Source organism: Mytilus californianus, unplaced genomic scaffold (assembly GCF_021869535.1).
Source record: "Mytilus californianus isolate M0D057914Y unplaced genomic scaffold, xbMytCali1.0.p SCAF_1, whole genome shotgun sequence".
Lineage (NCBI taxonomy): Eukaryota > Metazoa > Mollusca > Bivalvia > Mytilida > Mytilidae > Mytilus > Mytilus californianus.
In genome coordinates this window covers 18,972,143-18,986,506 of record NW_026262581.1, presented here as the reverse complement: position 1 = coordinate 18,986,506, position 14,364 = coordinate 18,972,143, and the positions used below count along the sequence as shown (strand labels likewise).

The window sequence follows — 14,364 nt, the reverse complement described above, 5'->3', positions numbered from 1 at the left end:
TCGACCTGCTAGTCAAATGCGTTTTGTTAAAATATACTTTTTCACTCATTTGGTCTTTTGGAAAATGTTGTTTGTGCTGTATTTAGACCCCTCTACCAAGACATTTGGTTTGCATGCACACGTATAAAAATTGCGGTTTTTATCCAACGCAATCATAGGTTTGAATGTTGTTTTCAATTTAGACTTGTTTATATATATATATATATATATATATATATATATATATATATATATGTATTTCAAAAACAATTTATTGATACTTAAGAAACGTCAAACTCAATGGGATTACTGAAGACCCTGTCAATTTTTGTGCCTAAAAATGGGCTTTAAACAGACCTGTAATTGTTTGAAACTCATCATTGGTGTATCTGTTTCTTTGAAAGACAGACGTTATACGAGTTGAACATATGTGCTGAACTATGTTTCAACGATATTAACTTTACCAAATTTGAGTCATTGTCGGTTTTGTACAATTAGCAATACGACGAGTATCGCATTCAAAACAGTAAATGCATAGCCTTTTAATGGAAGAGTAAACACCAAATGATACAGAATAGACTTGAATTGAAATCAGTATTTTTTATTCATAATAATGTACTTTGTAGGCTGCTTGAAAGGTACTTGGGGAAATAACTGCACAGAACTATGTCCATCAAATTGTATAAGCAATCATTGTGAAATTGGAAACGGCACCTGTGTCTGGGGATGTGACTCACGTCACTGTGTTCATAACAGATGTGATAAACACACAGGTATTTGCGCAGATGGATGCGTAGCTGGACGAGCTGGGCAGTACTGTAGCAAATGTAAGTGTTTTTTTCTGATTTTGGTTAAGATATTAATAAATGTTCCCGTTGAAATGAAGAGCCCATTGAAACGAAACCAAGAATAATTATGCTTATTAATAACTTGCTAAGTTTTTAAAAGTTGTTACATATTCTTTAACGATTTCGACTTTAATTTATTCTAACTGAAATAAAAATACATTTTTTTTCAAATTTTACTTTTACCTAGCACATTTTTGGCGAACCCCGCCCGAAGGGCCGATGTAAACTTTTGCCATTACTTTGGCGTCCGTCGTCTTTTTACAAAGATCATCTGAAACTATAAGGCAAGATTTAACCTCACTCAGCCAAAATCATCAACGGGGTATCTAGTTAATAACATGTGTTCAATGACCTCGCTTGCCGACAGATATGGCCGACATAGCTAAAAAAAGAACATAGGGGTAAAATTGCAATATTTGTTTATTATATCGAAAACCGCTATAGATAGAGAACATCTGACGGGATCAAATATGTTGAGAATGATGATATCTACTGAATGTGACAGCAAAACTGTCAGACGTCTTTTTATAAGAGTTATGGTCCATAAACAACAAATTTTACCAATTTTGTTTTTCATGTTTGCCTATATTTTCGAAAATAACAATAGAAAGACAGAAACTTTAAATATAAAAAAATAAGCAGCCCCAAAAAAAAAACAAAAAAACACAAGATCTACGAATAAGTCTGCATGACCGAAATCGTCAGTCAACACCTTATTGGCGTTATTACCATGATAACCCTTTAATTACGATTTTTCTCAATTTTTACATATTTGTCTATAAACTTAAAACTTTTATAGATAGATGGAAACTTTAAGGTGGAAAATTGATCAGAAAAACAAGATCTACAAATATATCAGCTTGGCTGAAATCGTTCGTCGACTACTTATTGAATGAAGTTATTGTCCTTTAATGACGATTTTCTCTCAAATTTTGCATTTTTGCCTATTATCCTGAAAACTGTAACATATAGACAGAAACTTTAAATAGAAAAATGATCAGCAAGACAAGGTCAACAAATAATGTTGATGGCCGAAATCTTCAGTCGACCCATTATTGGAGTTATTGCTCCTTTAACATTTTTTTAAAACTTTTTTTGGCGTTTAGCTTAATTTATGATCTGGAAAATTAGTATCACTATATAGAGAAATAGATACTTTAAAAAGTAAAAACAATCAACAGGATAAGATCTACAAATTCGTCAACATGACTGAAATTGATTGTTATTTCTTAATAGAGTTGTCCCCCTTTAATGATGATTTTTACTAAAATTTGGCCTCTGTTGAAGATACAGGACGTTGCGCACGATGTTGATACTAGTGAGCATTACACGACGTTCACTATAATGAGATGATTTTGACAGTGTTCCAAAGAACGTTTCAAGCGTTCAAGCATATATTTGATAAACCTAATTAACTGTTATGAATTTGGTAACCTGAATTCGGTTTGTCGAAAAATACATCGTTTGTACAAATGAAACTCAAAGTGGTCGCATATATTTTTTTAATGAATGTTCATTTAAAGGAATTGTTTGTCTTTCAGGTCCATAATTGAAAATTGAAAATAATTAATTAATGCATACATTTAATTCCAAATTTACACAGAATTCCTTTTAATAGGCCTGTAAAGTAGATATTGAATTTATTTTCCATACTTTTTGGATATACATGTACGTACCCATTTTATTGCATTTCTTTCAGTTTCCTTTCGTTTCTATGTTTTCTCATTTCCCGATGCCTTCCTTGTCGCAAAAGGTCTAGGCTAGTTCAATATTTGAGAGTCATGTTTTTCTCATTTCCGTATTTTTGAGGCATGTCCTTTGTTTGTTATAATTTGCCGGCAATGGATTTTCTCTGTTTTTTTTTCGATAATAATATACTTTTTTTTTCTTTAGACGATTTGAAACCTACAGATAGACAACGTTTCTTTGAACAGTAAAACAAATACATGAATACTAAAAACCGATGATCACGAATTTTTTTTTTATATTAATCTCATTTGATCAACATTCGATTTTTAACTTAAAATTATCTTTTCTAATACGTGGGTTATATGATAACTTATATACATTTTTTTATTTGAATTAAACTGAAAACATATAATTATAACATAAATTCTAAAACACGGGCATGACACCAATTACGTTTTGCGGACGTTGTGACAAAATGGCTATACCATAAATTGTGTTGCCTAACAAAACCCCTTAAGTTTAAAAAAGAAAAACTAAAAAACTTTTACTACCAATTTTTTAGTCTATGATCCAACCATGTTTTTTTTTTAGATACACAGCCGTTCAAAACCTTAATTGTAAAAAAAAAATATAACGTTTTTTTCCGTTGTGACAAAATGGCTATACATTTTGAAGTCAATGCGGTAATGACAATACTCATGTTTCCGGCAGGAAAATATTATGGAACAGGAATAAAGGAAATGAACTTTTTAATGTATAAATATTTTTCTTCTCAACTTTTCCAATTTCACGATATAAATGCACGAACCCGATATATGCCTACCTTGCAAATGCTTGGATATTTTTCAGACCGTTTTCAAACAAAAATTACATTTTCCGGTTTACAGTTTCAGTGATATTGATTTTGCTTTTACATGCACATAACTCATGTAACTATAATAAAAGCAATATTCTTGTCATCAGAGAAAAAATACGATATGACAGACACGGAACTCTGATCTTTTGCACACACAATGTAACGTTGACATTACGTTTTTGTGTGAAAATTGGATAATAAAGTGTTATAATTTTTGGTATTTTAAATTTCGATTACTATTTTTCTTTACTTTCAAGCCTATTTAACTCAATTCAACCAAAAATCACAATTTTTTAATCGAGCTGACCAGTCCACGCATTTATCTATAGCAAAATGAAATTCATACAAACATCATGCGCAACGTCACAGGTGAGCGACACGGGCTCTTAAGAGTCTCTAGTGTTATATTGCTTTCATTGTTTATTAGCTCTCTATTTTGTTTTGATTTTAGTTTTGCATCTTTTTTCTATCAATATTCTACAAATAGTATTGATTACAGTTGAATATGTTAACATACAAGAACTTGTTAGTTTATTTTGCTTAATTCGGTTAATGAAATGCATTTTCTGGACATACAGTATGAAACAATATTGATTAAAGTGTATATTTTAGAATTTTGGGTCCTCATTGCTCTTCAACTTTGTACTTTATTTGGCCTTTTTAACTTTTATGTTTCGAGCGTCACTGATGAGTCTTTTGTAGCCGAAACGTGCGTCTGGCGTATAAAATTTCAATCCTGGTATCTATGATGAGTTTATTTATACAACACAGATAATTTAGCCTCACATGGGACAGCAACACAATATCCTCTTAATCCAAAAAAACCTGCAAGTTTGTCCGTTGATGGAAATCGGACAAATGGTATTTGTTCCAGGACAACAGGACCAGGTTCTTACTTACAGGTCGACACTGGCTCAATGAGTGTAGTAACTACAGTTTATCTAACCTTTGGTGGTAAGTATTAATCAGCCGTTGAATATGTTAAGTAGCCACTATGTACATTGTAACTCCTGGTCACGCTTTTGAATAACAAACTACGACATTGTTTACATTCTTCCGGGTTTACTAATTTATTTCAAGTGATACGTTTTGGGGTGTAAAAGAGCATTTAATGAATGATTGACTAAAATAAACTAAGGTAAGTTAAACGCTGACCTAAATTGGTTTCATGTTCCTTATTAATTTTTAGTTGTCTGAATCTTCGCATTGTGGGTAACGGATAAAAGCAGACGGCCCGTGCCCTATCGAACTACCCGATGTCACTCGTTTAGAGTTAATGCATACGATGCTCTCAAGTTTTTTTTCTCTTGTTTTTTTTTTTTTTTTTTTTGTTACACGATTTGCGAGTGTTGATCGTCTGTTTCCATACATTCTGTACAGGCTAGTCTTGGTTTACATGTTCACAAAAATTATATATCAATTTTGGCATCCTACGTGTTTTTTCGGCGATGTTTCATGATGTGGTGTTGTCAAAAGTAAAGTCGGTATTGCGATACAAATCAAAATTGTTAATATAACGCTTAGTAAATTCAACAGAAATGGAAACTCCGTGAAACAAATCTTAATGTAGTCTGTTTTTTCTCTACTTAGTTAATGTTGTCTGACTTTGATGTATCCTGAGTACCATTTAAATTTACTATGGGGATGATATGGTTTAGAATTCTTTAGCAATACGTTAGGTAAAAGGACAAAATCATGGACGGAAGCCTCCATTGTATCGAAAAGGCGAAAAAAACCGCTGTATGATTTTAAAGTCTATCTATAAACAAATACAATTGTACATGTTAAAAAAGAAAGAAATTATAAGAAAAGGACAACATCGTGGTCGGAAATTCCCCTTGCAGGAAAATATTGACTGCAAATTTTTAACTTTTAACTAAAATACAGAGACCAGTCAGATATTTTACATTGATTGCTAATGATAATTTATCATTGACTGAAATAGTATAAATCAAATTTGCCAAAATAAAAAGTCAAAATTATGGCAAGAAGTCTGTCGTGTGTAGAACTAATTCAAACTGAAAAAAAATCCGTAAATACAGAACCTGGTCAAAATTTGTATTATGATTTCTTAAGACAGTTTATTTATCAATATAAATTTTAATTTTAATTTTGAAAAAGAGGAAACAAAAAGTAAAACAAACACGCATATGGAAGTCTTTTTTAAATTGATTATAATAGTAATTGGTGTAATTTCTTTTTGTTTTTTGATAATATGATTATTTTCGAGTCAATACCCCAAGTCGGATAACCCAAGTCGTCCCACTTTTAGACCTTCTCCGCGATTTATTCTTTTAAAGAAAAAATCCAATGTGGACCAAACGCTTTACTGCATATTCACATTGCTTAAAATAAAAATGCTTAGATGTTTGGTTATCATATTTGCTAGCTTTACTCATCAACTTATTTTTGACAATTTTAAACGGCAAACAGATTTATGATAGCAAAGCAATATCTAATTTTTTTTTATTACAGATATACCGGTAACAACGGGTGAAAATGTAGTATACTGTTCCAATACCAGTGATTCCTGGGTTGATGGCATTATGTTATATACGGGTGAACGTCCGACTAAGAATATTAATGTATTTGCCGTTTGTAGATATATTACGTATGTACCACCTGCAGCCAGTGGAGTTGATGTGTGTGAATTTGAAATTGGCGGTAAATGTGCAGTTTGTTATTTTTGTTAAATATTCTACTTCATAGTGCAGTTGTTGAATTGTACACAAACAAATAACTAGACCTTAATAATCCGTGATATTGCAGACTACTACTTTGATTCTCTTACACGTCTCTTTAAAAGGCCACGCAAAACCTTATTTGAAGAATGTTTAAAGAGGACATACACTTAAGAACAGTTAAGACCGTTTTAAAAGCTTTTTAAGCCTAAAATATATCTTTAAAGGATGAATAAATTATTTGCAAATAAAATTCAGTACAGTAAGCTATGTAGATTGTTTCTTCAAATATAATTGTTTATTAATTTCAATTATTTATGTGATCTTTAGGGTGTCCTCTAGGAAGATATGGAGACAACTGTGAAAATTATTGCCACTGCAACGGACCATGTGATTTAATTACAGGAAATTGTACATCTGGATGTTTGGATGGATGGGTTGGTTATAAATGTGACATTGGTAAATATATTTGTGTCATTGTAAAATCGTCATGCATTTTTTAAATTTTAACCTATTATCACGTATTGGAACTTAATGTTATCGTTTTTTTCACATGTTTATGGACTTATTAAGGAATACCAGGATTACATTTTTCCACGCCAGACGCGCGTTTCGTCTACAAAAGAAATTGTAGTATTTGATGACTAAGAAACAGATTAACTTTAACTTTCAAAACAAACTCATTTTCGACTTGAAAAAACAAATGTAAATCGAATATAAGAAGGCAATATAGCTACACTATTTTTGAAGACAGATTTGTCGAATTCGTACAGTATTTACAATAAAAAGATATGAAAGATATATTTTAGGTATAAAATAGGACTTAACCCCCAGTCTTTGACGCAATGGGTCCTAATGACATGTCAACCAAATTGTAATGAAATTTTGCACTTATGTTATGCTAATTAACAGAAAAAAAATTCTAACTTTAAAATTGGATTTTAGGCTATTTTTAGATTTTGCAGCGCCATCTACTGGAAAATGCTTAATTTCCCAAAATTTCTACAAACAAAAGCATTTTTTGGATACTTTCTAAAAAGATCAACAAAAAGACATGAAATCTTATAATTTTTTTAATGTTTTAAATATTTCTATAAAGGTTTACATGGGTGCTATAAGTTTTAATTTTTTTTAGCTGGGGTCAATTACACCGTTACCATGACAACTGAATAAACATTTTCTAATGTTCACTAATTTTCCACAATAATCCATGTATTTAATGATGAAAACTTATTTATCTTTTGACACTGGCTTATGATATTTGGCATGAAGGTGTATTACAGTAAGATAGTGTATCTCATAAAAATGACCTTGACTTTTATTTATTTCTTTCATAATGTTGTTTGAGCACATAAAGTTTCAATCAAATCTAATGACCCCCTTGTGGACTGACTCAGGGGCGTAGCTGCCGTTAGCCACTTTAGGCACGTGCCTAAACATAATTTTTTCACAAATACTTTTTTTTATTAAAAAAGATAATAAACAATGTTATCTGAAGATGCAAACTCTTTAATTATTTCATGTCATTTGTACACTAGTCTATCATCCTTAGTGAATCAGTGGAGTATTGGAACTGTATGTCATTATATTCCACCTTATATAGAATCTATAAACTAGAACTTTAATTGGTTCAGATCATTTCACTTCTATCAACAAATACTTGAATGAACCTCAACTTAGATAAATGATTTTTGTTTAATTAGTTGTTGCTGGCCCAAGTTTAATCCAATGCCTAGTGTAGAGAGAATCTCACGCTCTCTGCACGTTAAGAAACTTGCTACAACTCTTTGAGGGGTTCGTAGGTCGTCTACTGAAAGGCAAATGTCTGTTCCTATCCAACAAACCCTTATTTTCCAATGCATGGCATTTCCAAATTTACAGATCTTCATCCTGGAAGACCCCTATTTGTTTTAGTCCTGAAGATGCATGAACTATTTGCCACTGGACGATTAGCAATCAACCAATCAATCAACTAGCTTTCAGTACCTTCGAGTACTCCCAGATCTACGTGTAATGACAATAATTATTCAAATTCCTAAGCAGGTAGGGATTTTACAGTACAGGATATAAGGAAATATGCATTTCTTGAATTTTGTTAGATAGTATGAACAGAACAGAACTTCTGCATGACGTATCGACTCTGTGTGTGTATGTGTTTGTGTGGCCGGGGGAGGGTGAAGGTTTAAGAATCTTATACAGTGTACATGCAACATCTATAACATGGAAAAGAGTGTTTGAATATTAATTTCAACAACCCCTTTTGCAGGCTACATCACCAATAAATTGTGTACAATTTTATACAAAAACATTGCCCTTTTGCAACAATTTAACATTTTTTTCTTACAGGTATCTATAGTATTGAATTATCATAAAACAGTCTGATCTTGTAAATTTCTTGAATACACTAATATTGCTTTTCAGTAAACATGATGTGTCTGCACTACTAAATTGAACACAGGATGCAAAGTGTTCGTTTAAAAAAAAAATATTACAGGATTTTTGTATTGCTTAACTCTAACACAGAGTTTCGAAACCTACAATAAATCAATCATATTTCTTTTTCACAGCTTGTGCTAGTGGAAACTTCGGAAGTGGATGTAGTAGACCTTGTTCCGCAAACTGCTTAAATCCGCCATGTAATCATGTATCAGGTGAATGTACTGGAGGTTGTAATAAAGGATGGGAGGAATATAACTGTACAAAAGGTTTGTTTTATTCATGTGTTATTGGCTTGATACGTATTATATATAATCGTTTCCTTTTAATTTCCAGTATAGCAGAGTGCTACTAAAAGACATCCGAACAAAAAGGGATGTTTACATTTTAACAGGAATTTTAACAGCTCTTTTCGTGAGGAGGTCTTTTAATGTCAATATTAACTTATCATTTAATTTGTACTGACTTACAAATCGTTAAAAATTTAGGAACAGCACAGAAAAGGCACTTACATAAGCCTTACCTCCTAGAATGGACGAGTCTAAATAGGATTCAACTTACATAATAGATAAAAAGTACTCAAGACTCACTTGAAGACTGGTATATACATATAACAGTTACTTGATTGCAACGAAAACGGACCGATGCAATGACAGTTACATAATTTAATCACTAAATTATTTAACATTTTTTTTTGGCTCCAAATAAACACCATGGGGTGGTTTTATAAAAGTAACAGGGAAAATACATATTTTTTAATCTTCAAATTTTTAGAATAACCATTCTTAATTTCTTCAAAACCCTTTACTTACCTCATTCATAACTGACCAATGAATATTTTGTACAAAAAATTTTTGTTATATATATTTGGCATTTGTTTATCTGTCAGTTATAAGGAAATAGATTCTTAAAGAATATATAACGAGAAAACAGTAAGTAAGCAATTTTTTTTAAGCAGCTTGTTTTACAGCTTCCTACCAAACAATTCGAGATGCATAAGATTCATCAGTATATTCATGTAAATGTTCGTTTAATTATGTCATTTACCTAAGCTACGTGATATGCAAATGCAAAATGATTACAGTGTTCTCTGTCAAATTGATTTATAAATTATTTGTTTTAATAACAACAAAAAAATGCCTGTAAACTTCAATGAATAAAATTGAACGACAAAATTATTTTATTTATTAATATTACTTTTACTGTTAAGTCTGTTTTTTGTGATATACATTTGACGTGACTCTTTACTTATTTATCCCGTCATACTTTGAACCACACAATTATTTTATCTATTAATATTACTTTTACTGTTAAGTCTGTTTTTTTGTGATATCCGTTTTACGTGACTCTGTATTTATGTGTCTCGTCATACTTTGAACGACAAAATTATTTACTGTCTACCTGTGCGAATTTCAAACGCGCGATTTTACGCCAGTACTTAAAACCTTCCATCCTTTATGGGTGGATTTTACATAGATATATAAAATCGTATAATATAAGCAAAATGAGGATGTTAAATTTGATGTATGCCCGTTTGTGCTTCATCGTTACATTTGTTTGTTTTTATAGTGATTAAGATGATAACACAATGTTGACTGCTGTACCCCTATTTTTTGACATTTTTACCTATTGTGTCTGTTTGTTTTGTTCACGCATCGTTGTCAATATAATGGAATTTGATGCGACTGTCATACTGGGTGGATTTTACATAGATATATAAAATCGTATAATATAAGCAAAATGAGGATGTTAAATTTGATGTATGCCCGTTTGTGCTTCTTCGTTACATTTGTTTGTTTTTATAGTGATTAAGATGATAACACAATGTTGACTGCTGTACCCCTATTTTTTGACATTTTTACCTATTGTGTCTGTTTGTTTTGTTCACGCATCGTTGTCAATATAATGGAATTTGATGCGACTGTCATACTGTGAGAGGTTTAGCTAGCTATAAAACCAGGTTCAATCCACCATTTTCTACATAAGAAAATGCCTGTACCAAGTCAGGAATATGACAGTTGTTATCCATTCGTTTGATGTGTTTGAACTTTTGATTTTGCCATTTGATTGGGGACTTTCCTTTTTGAATTTTCCTCGGAGTTCAGTTTTTTTGTGATTTTACTTTTTATTGTATATAAACAGATTAAATGCAACATCTTCAGGATCAAGTAATGTAGTTTTGAGTGGCTCGCTTGTTCAAAATTGAGCATCATTCTTAGATTCAATAAACTACGTGCAAACAAAAACTTTGGGTTTAATTATCCGTAGTTCACTTTCCACGTCTTAATTTAGCAAACACCCTTGAATTTTAATACAGGCATCTGTTCATTATAAAAAGTCTGTATGTTGACTCTAGATGTCTTGATTGTTCTGTAATGTTGGTTTGCTGTCTTATCAAAGTATAACTCACATCTTTTTTTCAAATCCCAAGAGTTGACTTCTCCCGGACAACCGTAAACCCTTGCTAAAGAAGGGCATCCTTTTGGATGTGCGGGATGTATAAATACGCAGACACGTTCGATGGAAATTTGGACGTTAAATCCGGTGCTTCGTGTAGCGAGAGTGTCACGTTCTCGTCTAGTAAAAGAACCATTGAAGCAACTCTTTTATGGGGTCCTTAAGGGCCCCGTTTTAGGTAAAATGTCTACCTCTTTCCAACATTTCATTTTTTCCAATTGGCATCGATGCAAATTTACCGATCTTCATTCGTGTTGTCCCAACTTCCAGAACCTGCCTAGTTTATTAGACTGGTTCCCTGTCCTTTATCTGTTTGGCTCTGACAACAAAGGTACAGTCTGAGATACCCGTATGTTGCAAGGGAGAGGACCAGCCTACCTAGTTTATCTGATTGTAAATAGTTTCTTGCCCTGAATATGTTTGAAATAATTGCCATTGAACGTTAATTATTCAATTCTGGTCGATTTTTCAATTGTATCAATTGTCAGTTTGCGTTGGTCCTTAATATGCATGTAACATTTGTCTGTGGACGTCAATCAATCAACCAATCTATTTATTAAAATATCGATTTAACACACTAAGTACTGCAACATAGAGGTCAAAGTGAGTACTGTTTCCTCATTTGAATGAGGATGTTTTTCATCGATCTCTTTGATATTTCGTCTGTACACTTGTTTATCATTTTTCTTTTCAATGAAACTTTGGTATCATCAATGCGTTGGGATGAGCTCGCCTAAGAAAAAATGCAATGGCGGGCCAATTTAAGAAAGGTTTGTTTCAATAGGGAAGGGTTATCGACTCCTTTTAGTAGTTATTGTAATTAAGTATATCTGAATATATAATATGTAAACTGTAAACTTCAATAGGTAAAGACAAAATTTTAAGTAAATCACACGACTGAAATGGTCAGTCGCCTTCAATGACGATTTTAACCCATTTCATGCATTTTCGGCTATGACATTTTATGACGAAAATAAAAAAAAAACAAAACAAAAAAAAAAAAACCACAAAACACCAAAAACAGCAAGACAAGATCTACTTATTATTAAACGGCCGAAATCGTCATTTGATTCCTTATAGAAATTATTGCCCTTAAAGGAAACTTTTTAGCCGTGTTTGTCTCATGAAAATGGAAGAGATAAGGAGAATCTTGAAACAGCAAATACAAAAATGTACTGGTATGATTACCTAGACAATATCTGCAAATGAGTCAACATGACTGTGATCGTAATTTATTTGGCTAAAGCCATTGCCCCAACATTGACGTTTTATTTTCAGTTCTACTCCTTATCCTAGTTTGGATACAATGTATTCTTACAGTACTTTTTTAAATGGAGGTCAAGGTAAACGTCATCGGTAGTTCTGCAATAATCCTATTGGTCACTTTTAACAGATACTGAGGTCAATTAACGGGCTTCGATGATAGTTACATTGTAAGTGTCAATATGCATATTCCAAATGAGTACGTAGATTTGTAAATGAATTAAACAGTGATGTTGTATAAAACAAACTTTCTAGATTGTTAAGGCATCTACCAAGCGTATCGAGTCATATGTAAGATTGTAGACTACGTCATCTACAAAATGCAAATGGAAAGACAAATGAGTAAGGAAAAGCTAATGTTAACTTTCACTAGCAGAATGAAATGATACGTCTTGAAGATCTTCTTGTTTAACGATTTAAGTATGACACCATTGAGCTTCAAATACTGGATAATAAAGCAGTTCCATTTTCTGTCGCTTGACGCTTTTTAACCCTTCGACATTTGTATGTTAGCATTTATACAATTGAAAATCCGAAACAAGTTGTATGTTATATTTAACGGAATCAGAAACCTTCCATTTCAGATTAAACTAAATCGATCGTTTAAATATTAAGTTGCACACATTTTAGAAGCCTTCTTAAAAGAGGAAATCGTTTTGAGTCAGTTAACCACTAAAGACTAAAATCAACATAAGTCAATAAATGAAACTGAATAAATGATTGCTCCTTAGATGTCCGGTTGCAAATGCTTCATGCATATTTAGGACAAAATGCAAAGTGGTTTGACCCAGAATAATGCAGAACAAACGTTGAAAAACTTAATTTAAAAAGACACTTGAATAAAATCGTACATTGGAAAGAGGCTAAAAAATATGCCTTACAAGAATAAGGTCGAACTTAAACTGTATTGTAAGGTCAGCTATTTATTTCCCTCCCCCGATTTTCTCAATGCAAAAAAAACAAAAAACAAAAACAAAAACAAAAAACACAAAACACAAAAAACAAAAACAATTTTAAAGGCAATGACGGCTATCTACACATGTAAGTAAATAGTTTTGTACTGATTGTGTATATTATTTTCTACGGGTTTCAGACAGGTTTAAATTTTCACTCTTATATCGTTTGATTTTAAATTAGAAATATCAATCAAATACACCTTTACTTTTGGGAATTGGAATTGTAAATGATTGTATTTTGCTTGCCTTTTTTCAATCCCATTTTGGCTCCCCTGATTCTGAGTGGGCGTGTCTTATTAGTCATGCCCGATGCATTTTCAGTAATTTGAACCTCAACTTAAAGACCTACACCGGGTAAATAATTTCGAGGTACACTAAGTAAACAGAAGAGATCCTTTATGAAATGAGATCGTCCCAGCTAGGTCTCTTAGATATACTTATTTTGCGTTGAATATAACAATGGAAACTACACGTAAGATTTGTGAATTTATTAAAAGACGCACTATTCTAAAGATAAGTTACAAATGCTAATTTTTGATTTTAGCATTACGAAACGCAAATTTCACAATTTATTTATGTTATTTTGTTCTAACTGGAACCTTCGAGACTGCCTGCAGCAATGCGATACTTTTTTTTCCAAATAAACAATATTTTTGTTTTTGTTCTTATCTCATTCTTTTTGCCTTTTATTTGTATATTATATCTTTGTTTTTCTTCCCTCTGATGTTTAAATGTAGAATGTGACGATGGATATTTTGGTACGAACTGTTCGCAAACCTGTTTCGGATGCATATCAAACACATGTGATAAAATTAACGGCGAGTGCAGTAATTCGAGTGGATGTAAACCAGGTTATGTAAAAGGACAATATTGCAATCAGGGTATGTATTATCTGCAGTCAGATAATTGAACATCACTTGGGATAGAGGAAAATATTGTTAAATTAACATTATGTAGCTTTAAACAAATCAATGAATGAGCAATGTTTTTTTTAAATTAATAAATCATTTTATTCAAATTTTTCCTGTTATGCAATACCCCTAAGCATGCCAGGAAAGCAAACTTTTGGAGCCCTGTTTTATTACATTCTGCATTTGTCCAAGGGAACAAATGGCATTTCAACGATAACAGAATTCATAAAATTACAAATTAAATTATGCTTATTTCACCCTTTTCAAACACATTTAGATGACAAAGAT

The 14,364-nt window shown here is 32.0% G+C and overlaps 1 protein-coding gene across 3 annotated transcripts in view; it reads left to right on the top strand.

The window, feature by feature from the left end:
- LOC127700039 (receptor-type tyrosine-protein phosphatase T-like) overlaps nucleotides 1-14,364 on the top strand; it is a 253,165-nt gene that overhangs the window by 32,685 nt on the left and 206,116 nt on the right. For all 3 annotated transcript variants that reach the window (XM_052203485.1, XM_052203493.1, XM_052203503.1), the window contains exons 5-10: nucleotides 606-806; nucleotides 4,144-4,326; nucleotides 5,848-6,036; nucleotides 6,384-6,512; nucleotides 8,621-8,758; nucleotides 13,903-14,046. In XM_052203485.1, the coding sequence (XP_052059445.1) occupies nucleotides 606-806; nucleotides 4,144-4,326; nucleotides 5,848-6,036; nucleotides 6,384-6,512; nucleotides 8,621-8,758; nucleotides 13,903-14,046 (984 nt within the window). The remainder of the gene's footprint in view (nucleotides 1-605; nucleotides 807-4,143; nucleotides 4,327-5,847; nucleotides 6,037-6,383; nucleotides 6,513-8,620; nucleotides 8,759-13,902; nucleotides 14,047-14,364) is intronic.